The sequence below is a fragment of the Pseudorasbora parva genome, chromosome 18, assembly GCF_024679245.1.
Source record: "Pseudorasbora parva isolate DD20220531a chromosome 18, ASM2467924v1, whole genome shotgun sequence".
In the NCBI taxonomy this organism is placed as follows: Eukaryota; Metazoa; Chordata; class Actinopteri; order Cypriniformes; family Gobionidae; genus Pseudorasbora; species Pseudorasbora parva.
In genome coordinates this window covers 23,228,826-23,250,090 of record NC_090189.1, presented here as the reverse complement: position 1 = coordinate 23,250,090, position 21,265 = coordinate 23,228,826, and the positions used below count along the sequence as shown (strand labels likewise).

Below are 21,265 nucleotides of genomic sequence, written 5' to 3'. Positions count from 1 at the left end.
TGATATTTAATAGATATCGTTGTGACCGTTTATGGCATGAGCCAAATGAGAAAATGCTAATTAAAATATGTATCGCTATTTATCAAATATTTATTATTTATTAAAGTTTATCACATAATCTTGTATCATAAACGAACTTAATCTCATTTTTACCCGACAGACAGCGTAGTTTCTCCGAACCTGAAGACGGCGCGCTAACTTTTAGTGATTCACGCGCTACATGTGACGTCATTTAGGGGTTTTAAAGATTAGGTTTTTTTCACATTAGTCTCTCTCTCAACAAGCCATGGATAATTTGAGGTTCGCGTGGGTCCAATTGTCTATAACAGTGTTATTTTCATGTATGTTTACATTATCCACTAGCAGTGAAATGCATTTTGTAACATGCGGGTCGGTGGTGAAGCTGCTGAATGTGAAACACAACGTCAGATTACACTCTCATGATGTCCGATATGGATCTGGTAAGTGGCTCCTATTCAAAAAATGCTGTTCATCCCATCTGCATGGAAGTGATTTAACGTTCATGTAAAATATAAATATAATTTATTAACTGCCACTTGTATTATATTAGGGTACCGGTAATTATAGTTTGATAAGTGGATTTATGAAGTACATATGCCTTCAGAAAGCTAACGTTAAGTGTTTAAATTTGGCATTACAAACCATAGATAGTAAAAGAAAAAACACTCAGGTCTGTTTCTTTCTCACGATGAAAGAAAAAAAACGAAATAAAAATAAGTTTGTATATGCTCTTGCATACTTATTTCCAACTGACGCACTATGGACTATACACTCAACCCTGTAGTATATATGAATACAGTTATAGTTAATTTAACATGATCCAGCATCATATTCTAATATCCCTAAACTATGTAATTTACAGTGTGAGCACAGCATACTACATATATGCACCATTCTATACCGTTAAGTAGTATAAGTACACAAATAGAGATTCATATCTCTATGATTTGGTTTAATTTCAGGTAGTGGGCAGCAGTCAGTGACCGGTGTGACCGCTGTGGAGGACAGTAACAGTTACTGGAGTGTGCGGGGCACCGGTGACACTACATGTCATCGAGGGACTCCCATACAGTGTGGACAGAATATCCGACTGACCCATGTGAACACAGGCCGCAATCTACATAGCCACTACTTTACTTCCCCTCTTTCTTCGAATCAGGTTATAATATATCATCTTTTTTTATCACACTGTAATGTAAATATACTGTATGTAGAGTCTGATGTTACAACGGTGCAAGTTTACTTAAAAACTCTTCCTATTTAGGAGGTCAGTGCCTTTGGCGAGAATGGCGAGGGTGACCATCTGGACGAGTGGACCGTTCTGTGTGCAGGCTCAGTGTGGCAGCGTAATGAGGCCGTTCAGTTCCGTCACACGGCTACTGAGGCTTTGCTGTCTGTGACAGGCGAGCAGTACGGCAGACCCATCCACGGCCAGAGAGAAGTGCACGGCATGATGATGAGCAGCTCGCATAGCTACTGGAGAACAATGGAGGGCATCTTCATGAAACCCAGTGCGACTGGAGCCAGGGATTTCAGCAGTCCATTACACACTGAGTTTTAGAGAAATGCTTCTTGCAACCTGACCTGTATTTACCAACTGGCCCAGAAAAGGAGCCTTGAGCTGTTATGAAAAACTGCTTGATAAATCAAATTGTGCCTCATATTCATTTTTAACACTTGAAGTGTATCATTTTATATTGCACAGCATACACTACTGTTCCAAAGTTTGGGGTCAGTACGTTTTTTTTTACTTTGTTTTAAAAGAAATTTTATATATATATTATATATATATTTATATATATATTTATATATATATATATATATATATATATATATATATATATATATATATATATATTAGTAAGGAAACATTAAATTGTAGGATTTCTATTTTAAACAAAAATTAATCAAAGAGTCCTGAAAAAAATGTATCACGGTTTCCATATTAAGCAGCACAACTATTTTTAAATCACAATATTAGAATGATTTCTGAAGGATCATGTGAAACTGAAGACTGGAGTAATAATGCTGGAAATTCAGATTTCTAATCACAGGAACTATATAATATACTGGTATATATATATATATATATATATATATATATATATATATATATATATATATATATATATATTATTCTTAATGAGCAAGAGACTTTCGAAAACAAATCTTACTGACACTAAACTTTTGAAAAGTAGTGTATAATAAAGGCAACTACAAATTTTAAAAGGCAGAAAGAAGCCACTTTTTTCAAACAAATATTCAGAGTTAATGCCACAATTTTACAGATTTCATAATTATAAGGTGAAATTTCATTCAGTGTTTTAAAGTTTTAACACAAGTTTTATCTTGTGGCATTAATGTTTTGTGCTCACTTTTGAGAATATTTAATGGCCGTTAATTTATAATCATGGCCATCTCTTTGCATCTTACAAATTGTATTAAAAATAAAGTAATAAGTAATAACGTAAAAAAGAACAACAGCTATTTTAAAGCCATAAGCCCACAGCTGTTCCCAAAAATATATATAAGTGAATTGCGCACCGAACAAACTTGAATTGCTTGATGCTGACCTCGTAGTGAAAAGAAAACACTACATCAGCAGTGCTGCATTATACTGCCACAGTATTAAGAATAACTTCACTGAGAGACTTGCAGTAATGTGGTGCTGTGTAATGACGTTTTAGCTTATTTTCCTAAAGGAAGCCATGAGTCATTTCTAATAAAAGCGCCTGAACAGTATCATACTTGCACACCTGAATATTACAAAACACTCTGGTAAAGCAAGGATCTTTCACCTAATAAGGCAATTTCCTACGTATGCATTAAGAAAGTAACATCAATTAATGTCACTAAAATCATTCATTTGAAACAAGTGCCTTTGTACTCTTTATTCATTTACCTTTATTACATATAGATGCTGTAAAATTTGAGTTACAACTTAAAATTGGGACAAGCTGATTTCTTGAGAATGTTAACTTGAGGTGACCTGCAAATGTTTTCTCTTTACATGGGTTTGGTCATAGCTGTATACCTGAGATTCTCGGTACACATTTTGAAGTATTCCTCATTAAACTAGAGTTTAATACCTCAGACTATCACGTTCTACTTCAGGCCTTGGAAAAGAGTATTTTATTTTGTTTAAATATGTCATTGTGCTTTGATGTTTGTGTCGATTCTTTAAATTAAAGAGATCAAGACTTATTTATTCATGGTGCTTCTTTTATCATATGTAGATATGCACATCTTGAGATGAGAAGTGAAGAAAAAAGCATGTCATTTATTTTAGTCTTTTTTGTAGAAAATCCTATTGTGCCCCCTACTGTCTCAAACAACAATAATAACAAAGATGATGATGATGATGATGATGATGATGATTATAACAATAATTGGATGCAAAGATATGTTTATTGTCATGTTCAATTAATAATTTTTCTTTTATTCATATTCTTTATACTTCATATGTAATGATACATTTTTGTTTAGAAACCATATTGCTGTAATCTGACTGTCAATCCACATCCTGCATGCAATATGTATATTGTTTTGCATATTAATCATTTTTCTTTTGATATAATTCATAAAAATACATACATATAAAATTTTATTTGGCATGCTTTAAATTCAGATAAAGTTAGGATCTGGATTGAGAGTAAATTAATAAAAAAATTCCATCAAAGTTTGCAGGAATAAAAAATTAAATAAAAAAACAATAAAAAACATAAATATTATTAAACAACAAAATATAAAATACAGTGTCAAATAAAACCTGGACCAATTTATATTTTCAAAATGCCCATAAACTAGAAGGGTTTAGATTGTATATTCTAGCAACAAGATGTCAACAAGCAGAGGAATACATAATAATAAAAAAATTATGCAGGACATTTTTAAACTATAATCCACCAATCTGTCTTTGTGATAATTGAACGAAATAGCAAAGGCAAATATTATTATATTAATATAACAAGGTGTAACACTTTAATACCGTACCTGTCAACACTTTGGAAACATTTTTTTTAACATGTTTTTCAAAGAAATCTTTTCTGCTCACGAAGACTGCATCTATTTAATAATAAATAATAAATGTTTCTTGAGCAGCAAATCAACATATCAAAATGTTTTCTGAAGGATCATGTGACACTGAAAACTAGAGTAATGATGCTGAAAATTCAGGTTTGTCATATATATATATATATATATATATATATATATATATATATATATATATATATATATATATATATATATATATATATATATATATATATAATAGAATACAATTATTTTAAATAGTAATATGATAGTATTTTACAATATCACTGTTTTTTCTGTATTTTCGATTGAATAAATGCAGCCTTGGTGAGCATAAGAGGCTTCTTTCAAAAACATTAAAACATTTGGATGTTTCTAAACTTTTGACAGGTACTGTATATGGAATATACACTGAAATAGACCCCTGTTTCCAACTTATTTTTGGTAAGTTACTTTGTTTCTTTCTTCTTTACTAGTGTCACTTCACTGTCACATCACAATATTTACCTCAAATCTTGTAGCCCACTAGATGGAGCCATTGATTTAGATGTGTCCTCATTCCGACAGAATAAAAAGCACCAGTCCTTAATCAGGCATGTGACATTCTGGAAAATGATGGAAACTTTGTCTAGTAAACTGTTCCCAATAATCCGCTTTTCCTTTGCAGTGTATTTTGGCACAGAATGCTGGTACTGTTTCAGATAAGATTTGCTCACAGGAAGGAAACAATGGGAGTTCAGACATTTAGACGGATGCTTTAAGCAAACGCCTGCAAGCAGTACAGACCTTAAAAAATCACTGCATTAGTGTTCTGAACATGCAAACGTGACACAGTCAAACAGACGACTCTTTTGTGTGGCACTATAAGCATAAATACACATGCAATATACAGGGGAGTGTGACAAACAGCTATAAGTAGTATAGCTACACAATTATAATAAGGAACACAGGGAAGGAGACTGATGTGCTCACACATTATAAATATATAGACAAACAGGTAGACAAATACTTATATTACACACATAGACTCTAACTGTAAAAGAAAAAGTGCTATTTTAGAGATTGACCAGTTTACTTCTGGTTGATTCATGTGTTGCATTCACCAACTCTCTGAGCCTGAGAGTGAATAAAAACTCAAAATGGACCAAAAAGTCCAACTATGTATCATAGACACTTCCGCAGAAGTTCAAAGCCATATATTTAAACCAGACAATATATGCAGACATTGAGACGAAATTGATACTATATTTAAAAACAAAGAGAGTATTATACTCTCTTCTTCCATGTAGACACACAACGAGAGATTATTGGGTAATGAAATGTATGAAACAGACTTCTAATTTCCATATAAAATGACAATTCTGTTTACACATAATGCACAAGGAATTTAATTTGTGTGGAATTTAATTAATCTCACTTGCTTTGTAGAATATGAAATCTGTTAATGTACAGCCACAAAGCATTTGTAACTCAAATTATGAAGCAAACGATGAGAAATCAGTCTGCTTCTACTTACAATGAGCACTAAAAAACTACCATAGAAAAGTTTGGGGTCGGTAAAATTTAAGATGTTTTTGAGATGTCTCTTATGCTCACCAAGTCTGCATCTATTTGAAAAACAGCAATATAGTAATATATTACAACGATTTTAAAATTGTTTTCTATTTTAATATATTTTGAAATGTAATTTATTCCTGAATTTTCAGCAGCCATTGCTTCGGTCTTCTTCAGTATCACATGATCAATGGTAAAAACTTAATTAATAAACTATGCTTTTTTTTAGGACTCCTTGACAATAGGAAGTTCAACAGAACATTATTTTTTATAAGAAATATTTTTTGTCACTTTTGATCAATATAAAGGTGCAGTAAGCAATTTCTAAGAAATACTCTTGAAAGTGGATCGGACTAAGCACCACTACACAGGCATGTCCACCCATGATGGGAGAGGAGAGAGAATGAACAAAAGGGAGATTTGAAGAAAGACTACAAAAAGAGAGAGATGGCTGAGACAGTACAAAAGAGGAAAGGTCAGAGGAATATCCTTGTCATTTGCTCGTCATCCTTATTTTTGCCTTGCTTCTGCAAAGATAAAGAGGCATCAGTGCAAGTTGTGTGTGTTTGTGTGTGTGCGTGTGTGTTTGGGTTGATTTAAAATATCAGCAGTGTTTCCCAGAAATAGCTTACTACACTTTTAATTCATCCTTTAAAAAAAAATGGTGTCCCCAAACTTTTGAACGGTAATGTACGTCCTACTATTTTCTTTCCTTACTATTTTTTTCTTTTTAAATTATGTTGAAATATTGTTTAACTTGTTTTAAATCTCTCCCCTTCCCCTATCTCAGTTATGCAAATGTAAGGCTAAAGCACTTTAAATGTAACCCATACTGGCCAAAGCTAGTCAAAACAAGTGACAATTTTTAATTTTGGTCAATTTTGAGGTCTTCACTAAAATTAGTTAATTAAAGGTGCACCATATAGGATTTTTGCAGTAAAATATCCAAAAATCACCAGGCCAGTGTTATATATTTGTTCAGTTGAGTTCTTACAATATCAAATGTTTCCAACTATTTGTAAATGTGAGAAAATTGCTAGTTTAACCAAAAAACCCGGGATGTCTGAGGGAGTCACTGGTCAATTGCTTAATATCTGCGTTACCCTTGGTTTCCGGTTCTTCATCCTGGCGTCATCTAGTGGCGAAATGCCGCTTCTACAGAATAATAAGCCCCGCCCACCTAGTCATCGGATCCCGCTAGTCAGCAGCAATAAACATGTCGAAGAAGATAGCAAGATATCGTGGAAGACAATTGCTGCATAAGCTTCCTTTGGATCCTATATTAGGAATGTGTGATACTACATTTATTTTTAATGAAGTTCCAGCTCACGTGGGGAAGAACGTTTGTCTGTTCGCTTAATTTCCCTGCGGAATCGTTTGTAAGCAAGTCTCAGGTGGATTTGCAGAAACAATGATGTGCCTTCTATATTGGATCTGACAAGAATGGTGCAACAAACATATGTAAGTAAAAGAGCTTTTTTATATTTAGGTTAATAGTAGTCCCGGGGCTGTGTTTTCCAGACGGGCAACCAAAACGTATGCCGTCAGCAGAAATAATATTTCTTCTTGATTTTGGCACGTGCGCACGTGTGTGTGTGTGTGTGTGTTCACGCTTATATCCACAGATCGTGCGGGCCATGTACAGAAATAATATTCCAATCAATCGCAGGTGGATGAGAAATAAAACATTGTGTTTGTTAGATAAAGACGTTTATGAGCCCTGTGAGAGAATCATTCCACTTTCAAAGCAATCCCTCCCTCATGTGAACTGAACTGACGGGAGCTGAAGCTCATTAAATATGCAAATCTTATCCAATCCTAGCCCTCGGCGTTTACTTTCAAGTCTCCAGTACCTCACGCCCATTAAAACCCAGCGTTTTGGAGAGAGCCTCAAAACCAGTGTAGGAAATAGCCTATTACTTATTAGTTATGATGTTTTTGGATGTAAAAAAAACACAAACATCATTAGCTGACCTCAGACAACAGTATACAAAAAAAAAGCAGTTCATGACACCTTTAATAATCGCATCCATAAACATGATTTCCCGACTCCTATCACGATTCATTTCCACTGGCTGTGAGATGAAGACCACATGTCCCAAGATGCTGCGCTCAAACTTGCCGTCATCAAACTACGCCTTTGTTTTGAATAGGCGCCCTCTAGAGGACAGAAAAGTTAAATAGTGTAGCTTTAAGCCCTCCTTTAGAAATCCCAGTGCTCAAAATAGCAATTTACCATCTAAAAGTATCTTTACTTGTACGTTTTCTGGGAGGAGTACCTTTCCCTTGTCCATGAAAAACGCGCTGACAGATCCGACGTGTGCTCACAAAGACGCCTCAGACAGCGAGTGTTCTCGATATATACACATACACAGAATTACAGTACTTCCAAATATCTGTCTTGGCGAGTATTCAACACAAACATGATATGTTATGTGAACATTTGGTTAACTGTTGTGGAAAAACATCTGATGTGTAGCATTATATAAGATCCATGCAGTACAGTCAGTCTTATATAGGATGTTTCATCGATGTTAATCACCATAGTCGTATCATGGAAAGTTGAATATATATTTTTCCTATAGATATTTGGTTTTGAATTGATGTGTGCTAAATTTGGTGTTATTACTAGGTATTTTAAGGTATAGTTGCTATGTGATTTTCTTTTGGAAAATCTTCTTGATTTCTCTCAAAATGTACTTTATCGACATTAAACAGGAATAGCTCATTTTTTCTTTGGCCAATTCAAACAAGCTCTACACTTAATTTTCAAGGTTTTTTTTACAGAATGTGAAAATAACACTAACTCATATTTGACAATTTGCTCATTTTGCCAGCATGGGTCACAAATCATAATTATTTGAAATATAAACTTGCCTCGCTGTGGAAATATGGGGTACGTCTTTTTTTGCATTTTTAATCCAGTAAAATGTCTTTAGTATTGACAGTCAAACCAAAGGAGGAGGAGAAAAATCAGCTGAAATTGCGTCTGGGTCATTCACTACATCAGTTTCAGATGCATTATGGGATAAGGTATTCCATGCAGGTTGTCTCCTGCATATTTTGGTAATAGATTTTTTACTGCATACACTAAAAGTAATAGTGTGGTCGTATGCTATTCCAAAATATCCAACAATCCAATATCTTCAAAGATTTCCATAAATGAGCTTCAGCACAGTAAGGCTCAAAAAATCGGACAGTGCATTTGAGATGAACATGTACACACTCTTGATGCCAGACATCTTGCGGTGGCTCTGTTGGACCGGCTGCCACTCACTCCTCATCATTCCCATCTGACATAGCTTGAGATAAAGTACAAAGTCTTCGCCTTTCATAGACAGGGAATGAGAAAAACACGCAGTGCAGAGGGACACAGGATGTTATTGCATTAAATGGTATTCAGTGAGGAGCCCTTGCATGTCCCTGTCAAGCTGATGATGGAGGACATTCCTCACTGTTGTGTCAGAGTCTGTCACAAGCACAATCAACATAATGCATATTTAAAAAAAACTTGCCGTGGGATTCACATCCACTGTACTGTGGGCTCCCCGACACTCTTCAAACTAAAAGAAAGTGGAGTTTTAATGCATGTTTCTAAAGCAGAGGTCAGATCAACTGGGTTCACAGTGGGTGGGGCTACTCCATGCCATTCCGCAACATCTGATTGGCTGCGATGAGCATGACGCTGATGATGAAGGCCATTGCAAAAGCACAGATGAGGCTCTTGCGGACACACGTCTGACGATTCTTCTTTTTTGAATGCACTGATGGAGTAGAACAGAGCATATATGAAAGACACGTAGGGGAGATGCTAGCGGTTACTGAGGAGCATTAGACATCAATGAGAAGAGATGACAGCACACAATGAGCATAAGCCATCCAAACAATGATCCAGCAGTGCTGTTGATCTCTCTGCATAATGAGGCTTTGAATATGCACAATAGTGGAGAAAAAAGTGTGGCTTCGCTGAGCTGCCTTACTGGACTTGACACACGTCGCAAACTAATAATCGCACACACAAATAGCATACAAATTCAGGTCAAACTGTTGAAGGGCACAGTGTGGGCCAATAAATGATTTTTTTTTTTTTAAAACAATGTGACAGACTAATTGGATTTTGAGGCATGAAATTGTTACATTTTATTCACCTTTTTCTCAAGCTAGCAGATTCAATTCCATTCAATTTGTGTTGTTATTCTGTGTTGCATATTGAGATTAAATATTGAACTGCTGAAACATAATTGGATACAAACCGATGAATTCCATTCATTCCTTTTACTTTTGTTGGCAGATGTACGCATCTGCTTCAATAATGCTTCAAAAGGAGGGGAAATTTCACTTCTACGGCCAAATTCAAAAGTAACATGTAAAGAATGGTTTAAATGAAAATGTCTCAGAGTACACATAAAAACATAACAAACATAAGTTGCTTTCATTTATCAGATGATTTTCATCCATAAAATCATATATTGCACTGAGAGCACATAACTCTCATCTTATTAAATGGCTAGTTTCTGGGCAAACTCAGCAGGCTATAGACCGCAATAGTCTGACTCCGGAAGTAAAAATCCATAAAGAAATGGATTTTTAATTATAACATAAATCTTTGAAGACCTACTATGAGCTCTGAGATTTTGAAGCGATGATATATGCTTCCGCAGAAGCCAAAAGTCAATTTTAAAAACAAGCTTCTAGTTGGATACACTGATCAGAGAAACTGTTGTTACCATAACTAAATGACTAGTCAATAATAAAGTCAATAATTTTAATATTGTACCATCATTTTTTATTCAATTTATTCCAAATGTTTCATGGAAGAAGTACTTCCTTGCCTCATAAAATAAACAGTACTTTGAAGAAGTATTTGATGAAGTTTGTATATTGCTAAAACTCTTTTAAAATACCTGTATAGAAAAATAACACAAAAATGCCTCTAGGCTTCTGAATAACTAGCCGTTCACTGCTGCGCTCCACTGTCATGTGAAGGAGGAAATAAAATAGTTTCACTGAATTCATACAGATCTGAATTCTCGAGTACTGCCAGAGTTTTAAGCATCACTTCATTGAAGCTTCACAAAGTTTCCAGTGTCTGTAAACAACGGTTGCATGATCTTTGCTATTTACCTCCCGGAAATTCGGTCTGGCAGTTTCCTGAGTTCTCCTTCAAGCTCTCTTCCTCTGTGACGATTATATTCTCGATGTCCTTCATGGTGAGATGGTCTCTGAAGGCGTGGAACAGGACGTGTTTGAGCTCCTCCAGGGACATCTGTTGCATGTCAAACTGCAAGGTGGAAACACAAGAGGCCTGTTGTCAAATCCCAGCACGGCTGGGCTGTCAATGCTTCTCTGTGGGGCAGTGCTCAAATCCTAGAGTGATTTATTATAAGGAAGAATTACCTTCGACTGAAAGTTTAGAGAAGTAAAGCTAGTAGGAAAAGATGGAAATGACGACGCTAATCACTCTTGTGCTTGCTCAATCTAATGCACATCGAAAACAAGCCCATCACACATAAAAATGTATCATTGTACTGGACAATCTTTCTGATGCAAACTGAGACATGAATCAACATTGATGTTGAAGTGCGTAATGGTTCTCGACATCTTTACTGTCCTCAACAGAAATGCACTTCAGCTAAGAAATGTCATTTCAGACATCCAATTAGCACAGCAGCTCTGTCCTCATTGAACTGACATGCTTGTAGTGACAGCATTACACTTGTGACCTCAAGCTGGGTGAAAGCTAAAAAAGAGAAGAAGAAAAGGAGGAGGCAAATTTGGGCTGGTTCAATAATTCAGAATCACTGAGAGGCAGACTTGAACTTTTCCAATTTCCCAGCAAACTCTGTGTCAAGGGTCTTCTCAGAAACCTTGAATGAGCTTTGGTGGCGCGGGTGTTATCCTGTCTCGGCAGAGTCAATAAATTATTGAGCTGTATGAGAAAATATGTACTACATCTCTGAGAGTGTCCTTCTCCATGATGTTCCAAAGTGTTTTCATTGATGCTGCTCAAGCATATCAAATGTGCATCACGTAAATGCAGCGATTACATATCAACTAATCCTCATTGTGAGTATTAGTAGACTGTTAGGTTAGGGTTATGATAAAGGTTAGTACTACTAACCTTTAATACTACTAATACTCTAATGATGGTAATTGACAAGTTTAAAAGTTACTGATACAATAGTTATTACATAGTTATTATTGTTTAAAATGGACTATCGAAATAAAGTGGTACACTTAAAGGGTTAGTTCACCCAAAAATGAAATTGTCATTAATGACTCACCCTAATGTTGTTCCACACCCGTAAGACCTCCGTTCATCTTCGGAATACAGTTTAAGATATTTTATATTTTAGTCCAAGAGCCTATGCAGTCTATGCACACTTTCCTGTCCATGTCCAGAAAGGGAATAAAAAGTCTGCTTTTTTAGCTATTATGCCAGCCGTAGTTGGAACCAGATTCCTGAACAGAGCAGATGTGCTCCAACAGTAGCCACATTCAAATTCAGACTCAAAACTTATCTGTTTAGCTGTGCATTTACTGAATGAGCACTGAGCCACTGTACGTCCGACTGATTGTACCTCATCTTATCTATGATGCGTAATTTTTTTACTGTTTTAGTTTACCTTTGTTCTTATCTTTAGTTATTGTTATTTTTTCTATATGTCATCATTGTATTCTTTTTAATTCTCTTTATTACATGGCTCTGTGAAATACTTGATTCTGATTGGTCAATCGGCCATTCCACCGGCGTTATTCCCAGATAAAAACTGCCAAAATTGAATAACACACCGCTCATTAAAAAACACACCACTTTGCATGGTTTATTCTGTGATAACAACCGGCTGGGTTTGCATGATCCCTTACTTACAATTGTATATTTCTATTTCTTATGCATCTGTTGATTATTATTTTTGGTTAGGGCTGTCTCACTGGAAGAGATTGGAAAAGGAGAGGAGTGTGCTTCGCTTAAAGGTGGGGTAAGTGCTTTCTGGTAACCGTTGTTGATATTTAAAATCACCAAAACTAACACGCCCCTAGCCCTAAAAGGGTCTCGCCCCTATTTTGATAGCGCCGCCCCACACATATGTAACCCAAAGGCATCAACGGCTATGGCAGAATCTCTGTGTATCTAATTCAGGTTGAATATTCAATAAAAAACGTCATCCCTTCTATCAAAAAAAAAACAAACCATTCTTGTGAACAACTCGATAGTTCACGAGCAAGACAGTCCAACTAACGAACATATTACAATTATGACAAGATTAGAGTTACAGCAATCACAAAAACACACACAAACGTTTTCATGAACAACTCGATAGTACACAAGCACACAGTCCAGCTAACGACATATTACAATTATGACAAGATTAGAGTGATAGCGATCACAAAATCACAAACTGTTCTCAGGAACAACTCTATAGTACGAGCCGACAGTCCAGCTAACGACATATTACAATTATGACAAGATTAGAGATAGCGATCAAACTGTTCTCATGAACAACTCGATAGGACAGTCCAGCTAATGACATATTACAATTATGACTGGATAAGGGTTATATAGATCATGAAAAGAGTAAGCAAACATATATTAGGAGGATAGTATCTTACTGTGTGAGCTGATGCTTGAAGCACACAGTGAGGAGATTTAGATGCTCCATACGGTGTGGAAATGACGGGTTTTTATCATCGCTGAAGCGAGCCACAATACGATCGCAAATGGACTAACAAGCGAACATGACACACAAGCATAGCCAAGCAGAATATATTAGGCTAGTTCTCGGCTAATGTCCGTCATTTGTGACTCGTGTGTTTTGAATAATGACGTGCAAAGAGCGAGCGAGCTTTTCACCAACAATAGTAGACACTCCCCTTACCTGCTGATTGGCTAAAAGTTTGTTATTCCACTCGGCGTGTGTCCTTTTTCTAAAACGGTTTTGAAATAACACTTATCCCACCTTTAATTCTGCTTGTTAAAGGTAAAACGGTAGCAGACAGTGCAAAGAAGCGGACTCAAGAAAGGGGAGGCGCTGTGGGGCAAAGGTAACGTCCCCTACAGGAGCCCATCTTGGACCAATTTTTAAGGTCCAGGAGACATTGCCAACCTGCTCCATCTCATATAGGGGTACCTAAAATTAGAATTTGGAGATGTTATAGGCGTGCGTGCTTGTTGTCAGTTGTGTTTGCTTTCTTTAAACGTGTCTGGATTTATCAGTTTTGCCTGGATTTACTTTAAAGGCCCACTGAAGTGCCTTGAAACGCGCCGCATTATTCAATGTGGTGACGTAATTTCCCCTGAAACGGCTCCTCCCCTTTTTTGAAACAGCCAATAGCGCTTTGTTAATATACAGTTTGACTAGAGCGCAAGAGCGGACTTTCTCTCTCTGTTTGGTAAAGCCAGTTTCCTCTAACACTGTTTACCATCATAATCTCCTCCATATCGCTTTGAAATGCAGCCTTCTGTGCAGAATTCAAACGGGTCGATATGTTTGTTGTCTGCACGGACTCGTGCATATGATCCACGTTGCGCTCTCGTGTCTCTAGTCTAAATTTAGACCAGAGCCGTTGGGGTGGGTGCGCTGCTGCGGTGTGTGAAACTAACGTGAAAACAGACTTTATTCGCCTCAAATGAAAGCATATTTACACTGAATCGTTTCCTATTACATATATAGTGTGCTATTTGCCTTTCACCATGTAGAAATGAGTAAATGTGTGTGAACTGACCGATTTCAGCTGCAGCGTAGGGGGCGGGCTTTAGATTCTAGAGCGCATTCTGATTGGACAGAAGATTTGACGAGAAAGTGAAGTCTGCGATGATGTCACCAAAATCTGAGATTCGTTTTAGCGGAAGTGGGAGACTGTACATTTTGAATGCTTATATCTCATAAATGCAAATTTTTCAATAGTTTTGGAACATACCAGCTTATTAATAACTTTAAGACTAACACAGTCATACTAAAATCTAAAAAACTTAAATTTTGATTTCAGTGGACCTTTAATTATGTTTGTTTGTTTGTTTGAATAAATGTTTGCTGCATATGGATCCTACTCTCATTCCTCTGAAACAGCCACCGTTACACTATGGCAGATGCCATAACCGTAACCATCCAAACCTTGACCCGTGCAAACACACATGGTTTATGTGCCCTTTATAAGCTCCTGGGGATTCAGTTCAAATGCAGAAACAATGGATAGCTGATGTTATCACAGAGGCCTGTCAGAGAATGTCACTTAAACAAAGTCAATGTGTAAAGCTTCAATGAGACATTATCAACTGGGATTGTCTCTTCTGAGGGGAGAGATGACAGCATTGAGCGTGTATCTCTGTCATTCAGCTATTCACACCAACCCAGACATATATTCTCATGGGATCCCTTCAACTCCAAATTCAGTTCTTTCCAGCACTGTCTGTTCACTCTGAAAGAAAGCTAAATGAAAGGGACCCATTGATGATGATCATAGCATTCTTTGTATTAGGCTATTTCTCTGTTAGCTAAGAGTATGATGTACTGCTTTCTACTGCCTATAAGCAGCTAAGCCAAAAAGATGGTGCAATAAAAACAATAAGGGATTGAATCCTTGTTAACAGCAATGTTGATGTGGTACCTCAAGGCATCTAGTTCAAATGTTCTATGTGAAGACATGACCAAAACCTGCATGGCATGAGGACCAGATTTACTCAGCTTGCACCAGCACAAACTCTATTTTGGCATTAAAAAAACTACTGTCAGGACATTTAAATGAATTATGCAAGGTGATTTACTACAGTATTTGCACCATTATTTACCACCCAAAAAAACATGTATTAAACCAGACGCTAATGTTTCCTGCGCTTGGTAGATTGCATTGGTCATTATGGAAATGATGAAAATTCTGTGACTGCTGGCAGTAATCCAGTTTGATGTTATTTAATTTGCATGTCGTCAGTAGTTCAGAACTTTCCTCTCTCTCCCATCTTTGCTATTTTGGATTTGCGCTCTCATGCTAATTTGCTCCATCTAGTCATCTTGCAATTTACTGCAAGTTGTTTCATAGGTGTTAAAGCTCTCTATAAACATAACTGCACTTACTTAAGAGACTGTTTGAAAACAAATTTTAATTATGGTAACAAGCAGACTTTCACAAGATGATTTGAAAAGAATATTGTAAAAGTCTACATATGCATCCATGAGCTGTGGGGAAGACTAATAATAATAATACAAATGGTAATATTGCAAAAGAATAATATTATTCATATTTTCAATATATTTTTAAATTGAATTTATTTCTGCGGTGACAAATCAGATTTTTAAAGCAGTCATTACTCTATTCTATTGTGTCACATGATCCTTCACAAATAATTTTAATATGATGATTTGGTGAACAAGAAACAGTTCTTATAATTTCTGATTATTTTGTAATTTTTTCTGATATTTTTTAACTCAAAAAAATGTAGATACTGTAACTTTTGATCGACATGTGTCCATGCTGGATAAAATTATTATTTCCATTTTTTTAACAATCTTACTGTGTTTAATGTTTCATATTTATTAAACGGATGACATCAATAAAGGAGTGATCTTGAAGGACGTGTGTGAGTAAATGCTAATGTTTGTGTGTGTGTGTGACTGCTGGCTGTAATCCACACGGTCTGTTTGATTTGACAGGCATTTGAGAGGCCTCTGATTATTCCAGATTTACATTTACAGCTTTGCTTATTTTGCAGTGGCGGCAGTGAAAGCCTGTATTGATAACCATCATTGACCATCAATCCTGAAGTACCGCCTAGTAGAGCAGGTGATTAAGGTTTCAATTACCTGAACGCTCTCATTTTCATGGCAGGTGCATGATTAATGTGAGAATGAAAATACCTCTGTAAAATGATTTGGGAGAGCTCTCATAAATAAAGACAGAACAAACAAATACAGTACATAATAATAAACAAATTCAGAGAGTTAAGTATATACATTGATAAGTATATTTTGTTGGTTCCCTTTTTGCTTCCAAAACAGCCCTGAACCTTTGAGGCATGGACTCCACTACACCCCTGAAGTTGTGCTGTGGTATCTGGCACTAAGATGTTAGCAGCAGATCCTTTAATGCCTTTAAGTTGTGAGGTGGGGCCTTCATAGATCAGACTTGTTTGTTCAGCACAACCCACAGATGCTCGATTAGATTGACATCTGGGGAATTTGGAGGCCAAGTCAACACCTCAAACTCGTGCTCCTCAAACCATTCCTGAATCATTTTTTCTTTGTGGTAAGGCACATTATCCTGCAGAAAGAGGCCACAGCCGGAATACTTTTTCATGAAAGGATGTACATGGTGTGCAACAATCCTTAGGTAGGTGGTATTGGCCAAAGTAACATCCACATGGATGGCAGAACCCAAGGTCAAAAATACTAGAAAAGGCAGTGTCTTAACAATTATGTTCCTTTTTAGAAAGATATGGTATATGTGAGGATTTCCAGTCAGGATTTAGACCGTATCATAGTACTGAGACTGCTCTAATCAGAGTTACAAATGATTTACTCTTATCATCTGATGGTTGTATCTCTCTATTAGTATAATGTAATTAGTGTAGTGTATCTATCACAACATTTGAATAGATTTGAAAATGATGTTGTCATTAGTGGAATTGCATTGACATGGTTTAAATTGTACTTATCTAATCATTATCAGTTTGTAGCAGTAAATGAAGAGATGTCACACCGATCACAAGTTCAGTATGGAGTACCGCAAGGCTCAGTGTTAGGACTGTTACTTTTCACCCTGTATATGCTATACCACTCTGAGATATCAAAGGAAGCATGGCATTAGTTTTCAATGTCATGCTGACAATACTCAGCTCTAAAAAATTCCACGCCCTGACAAAACTTACCAATTCACAAGATTAAAGAAATGCATAGCTGATATAAAAAATTGGATAAATAGTAATTTCCTGCTACTTAATTTAGATAAAACTTATTTTTTAATTATTGGACAAAAAATTCCACAAGTAGTAACCAAGAATATTGTCTAACACTTGATGACTGCTCTGTCAAGCCCTCGTCATCAGTGAGGAACCTGGGTGTGCTCTTTGATACCAATCTTTCATTTGAAAGCCACGTTTCTAGCATCTGTAAAACTGCATTCTACCATCTTAAAAATATATTTCAATTATGGCACATGCTTTCAATGCAAAATGCTGAACAGTTGTACATGCGTTCATGAGCTCAAGTTAGATTATTGTAATGCTCTACTGGGTGGTTGCCCTGCTCGCTTAATAAACAAATTCCAACTGGTCCAAAACGCAGCAGCTCGAGTTCTTACTAGAACGAGGAAGTATGATCATATTAGCCCAGTTCTATCAACACTGCACTGGCTGAGATCACGTGACCCACTGACAGGAATGGCCGCTTGAGTCTTGAGCTCCGCTACTCGGCGTTGATTAATCATCCGTTCTCGGCACTACCACGATATATTTGCTTCCTGTGTTCATTTATTAGTGGATGATGGCTAAACGTCAGCTTTTACCAGCCTCTCCGGAGAAGAAACGGCTGAAAGATCCTGATAACGAAGCGCTGCGCGTCATGATGGCCGACGAGCTAAAACTACAGCTTGGCGTCGTCAGGGAAATTTTCAAAGAGGAATTTCAACCGATTGCTGAAAGAATTGGTTCCCTGGAGAAAGAGATACGAGTAATCAGCAACAACTTCGATAATATTCAGACGGCAGTTCGGAAAGTTAAGCAAGAGTCGGCAGAAGTTAAGCTGGCCGTGGACGCACTTCAAGACAAGATGGCGAGACTTGAAGACAAGAGCCGTCAATGCAACATACGTCTCGTTGGTCTTAAAGAAGGGGAAGAGGGCAGTGACCCCGTGGGTTTTATGCAAACTCAACTACACTGTAAAAAAAAAATGTTCAATAAGTTATGACAACATATGTTTTTACATTGTTTTAACTCATCAAAATAAGTTAAAAAATGTTAAACTTGTTTTTATTAGTTATACAAGATGTAACTCATTTTTTAAAGTCAGTTTAACATAATTTAAGTTGAAATAACTTTAAAAATCAAGTCAATTGTACTACAAAAGTTCAAAATTTGCCTTTTTTTTACAGTGTACCCATCTGGATCCCTTCCCTTAAAAATGGACCGATAGAGATAGAAAGGGCACATCGCATCTATACCGGTGACAACAGCAGAAAGGGTCCGCGAACATTTATCTTTAAACTGCTACGTTTTCAGGACCGAAACGCGATCCTAAAAGGAGCCCGCGCCGCGGGTCAGATACTTCATAAAAACAGCTCTCTTCTCTTCTTCCCGGATTACAGTAACCAAACTGCCATGAAAAGACGTGCGATGAACCAGTCGAGGAAAAAACTCACGCAGCTTGGAATATCTTCCTTCTTGATTTACCCCGCTACGATCAAGGTGACGGATCGCGGATCGACTTCTCTGCTCGAAACGCCAGCTGAAGTGGATTCTTATGTGGACCAACACCAGGCATTCGCTACACCTCTGCCCACAGGAGATGAAACGCCAGCCGGAATGTTCATAGACGCCAGCAGCCCGTGACCGCTATAAAAGGATATAGAGGAGGCTCGTCTATCGCCGCAACAACGCCGAGCACTACTTTTGAAACTGTGATGCCGAGTCGGCTTGGCCTTTAGGACTCGAGCGATCGACTGTTACTATGGCCACGTATCCAGACGAGTTTATTGTTCTGGCAGGCAGGAGAGTTCGTTCTAACTCTCTGCTTTCTGCCTTCTCTTTTATTTTTTCTTGTTGTTGTTCATTTAAAGTTCCAGATGCCATGAATTATCCATGTGAGTCCACAAATTTTGTTTTATATTCAGAATGCATGTTACGACTGATTTATGGCTCTTAATATAGTATCTTGGAATGTCAATGGTTTAAATGGTGCCATTAAGAGAACCAAATGTTTAGATTATTTAAGATCTAAACGCGCATCTGTTGTATTAATACAAGAATCTCACTTAAAAGCCTGTGACGTACATCGTTTTCAGAATAGGCACTATAAATTAGTCTCTTTTTCTTCATCTGCTAATAAATCTAAAGGGGTCCTGGTTTTGATAGCGCGCCACCTCCCCTTTTCCATACATTGTTCTAAAAGTGATGCAGATGGGCGCATTACTTGCGTATTCGGCACATGGTCAAATATTAAATGCGCATTTATTTCAGTATATGCCCCCAATGAATATGATAAAGAGTTCTATCAACAGCTTATCCGTATCATTCTAAGTATTAATGACTACCATCTAGTGATAGGCGGGGATTTTAATACTGTGCATAATCCCCTACTTGACAGGTCTCAAATATCTCACTCTGATTCTGCCTCTTCAAAGTTATTTAATGATTTTATAAAACAGACCAATGTGTGTGACATTTGGCGACTGAGGAATGATAGTGCCAAAAACTATACGTTCTTTTCGGCCCGCCACAAATCCTATTCACGCATTGATTATCTACTTATATCCCCTGCTTATATCCCCTTTATCGATAACGCTGATATATTACCCCTTCTTCTTTCAGACCACTCCCCGGTAACTTTATGTCTTCTTCCATTTTCTGCTCCCTCTGGGCGTAAGCGTTGGAGGTTTAATACATCCCTACTGCATGATCAAGATTTCCTATCACAACTCCGTACCTCCCTATTAGAGTTTATTGAACTGAATAGGGGTTCTACGAATAATCCCCAATCTTTATGGGAGGTAACAAAATGCTTTATCAGAGGGAAATGCATTGGGTTCTTTTCTTTTCGTCAGAAATCTAGGAATGGCCGTAGAAATGAGTTGAAAGACAAATTCAAGAGTTGGAGCAGAATCTTAAAAAAAACACCTATTGTCAAAAGAAGGTCAAAGAACTAAATGCACTTAAATCGGAGTTAAAGGGATTTCTTTTTCACAGAGCTGAATTTATTATGCATCGAACAAAGCAAAGTTATTATTTCAACGGTGAAAGACCAAGTAAATTATTAGCATTACGGATCAAACAGATGGAATCTAGAGCAAACATAAATGCTGTAAAGAATGACGGTATTTTATGCACCCAACCTGAAGATATAAACCACATTTTTAAAAATTATTATGAACAATTGTACACTTCTAATTCTTCTATAAACTATGAGCAACAAAAGTCTTTTCTGCAAAAGTTTCACCTTCCTAAAATTGATGAACACCATGCGATGATGCTAAATTGTCCCGTGTCGCTTGAAGAGCTAAAACTGGCCCTGGACACTATGCCAAAAAACAAAGCTCCAGGTAGTGACGGAATTCCCCCTGAATTAATTTCTGCTATCTGGGATATAGTATCACCACTTATTCTAAACTCTTTTAATTTTGCAATTGAAAATGGAGCCCTGCATAGGGACCAAAACACAGCTCTCATTACCCTTTTACTTAAGAAGGGCAAGGATCCCACAGAATGTGCTAGCTACCGACCTATTAGTTTAATTACCACCGATGCAAAACTTTTTGCCAAAACTCTAGCTCTTCGATTGGGTAAATGCATAGATAAGATCATTAACTACGATCAGTCCGGTTTTCTTAAAAATCGCTTCGCATCCGATAACATTAGGAGACTGTTACACATCATTCATAGATCAAATTCTTACATGGCCTCCTCCGCAGTCATTTCACTGGACGCGGAGAAGGCCTTTGATAGAATCGAATG

General features: G+C 36.9%; 2 protein-coding genes across 3 annotated transcripts in view; one reads left to right on the top strand and one right to left on the bottom strand.

Annotated features, from left to right (window-relative positions):
- The first annotated feature begins 233 nt into the window (after window positions 1-233).
- On the top strand, window positions 234-1,684 carry sdf2 (stromal cell-derived factor 2). The gene is made up of 3 exons (XM_067423420.1): window positions 234-461; window positions 984-1,180; window positions 1,286-1,684. Exons 1-3 carry the CDS (start codon window positions 287-289, stop codon window positions 1,580-1,582), a joined length of 669 nt encoding a protein of 222 aa, XP_067279521.1. The 5' UTR covers window positions 234-286; the 3' UTR covers window positions 1,583-1,684.
- A 2,668-nt stretch (window positions 1,685-4,352) lies between these two features.
- The window catches only part of caln2 (calneuron 2), a 55,020-nt gene continuing 38,107 nt past the window's right edge, over window positions 4,353-21,265 (bottom strand). For both annotated transcript variants that reach the window (XM_067423908.1, XM_067423909.1), the window contains exons 5-6: window positions 10,735-10,891; window positions 4,353-9,374 (exon numbers count right to left, since the gene is read on the bottom strand). In XM_067423908.1, the coding sequence (XP_067280009.1) occupies window positions 9,247-9,374; window positions 10,735-10,891 (285 nt within the window). In that variant the 3' untranslated portion in view covers window positions 4,353-9,246. The remainder of the gene's footprint in view (window positions 9,375-10,734; window positions 10,892-21,265) is intronic.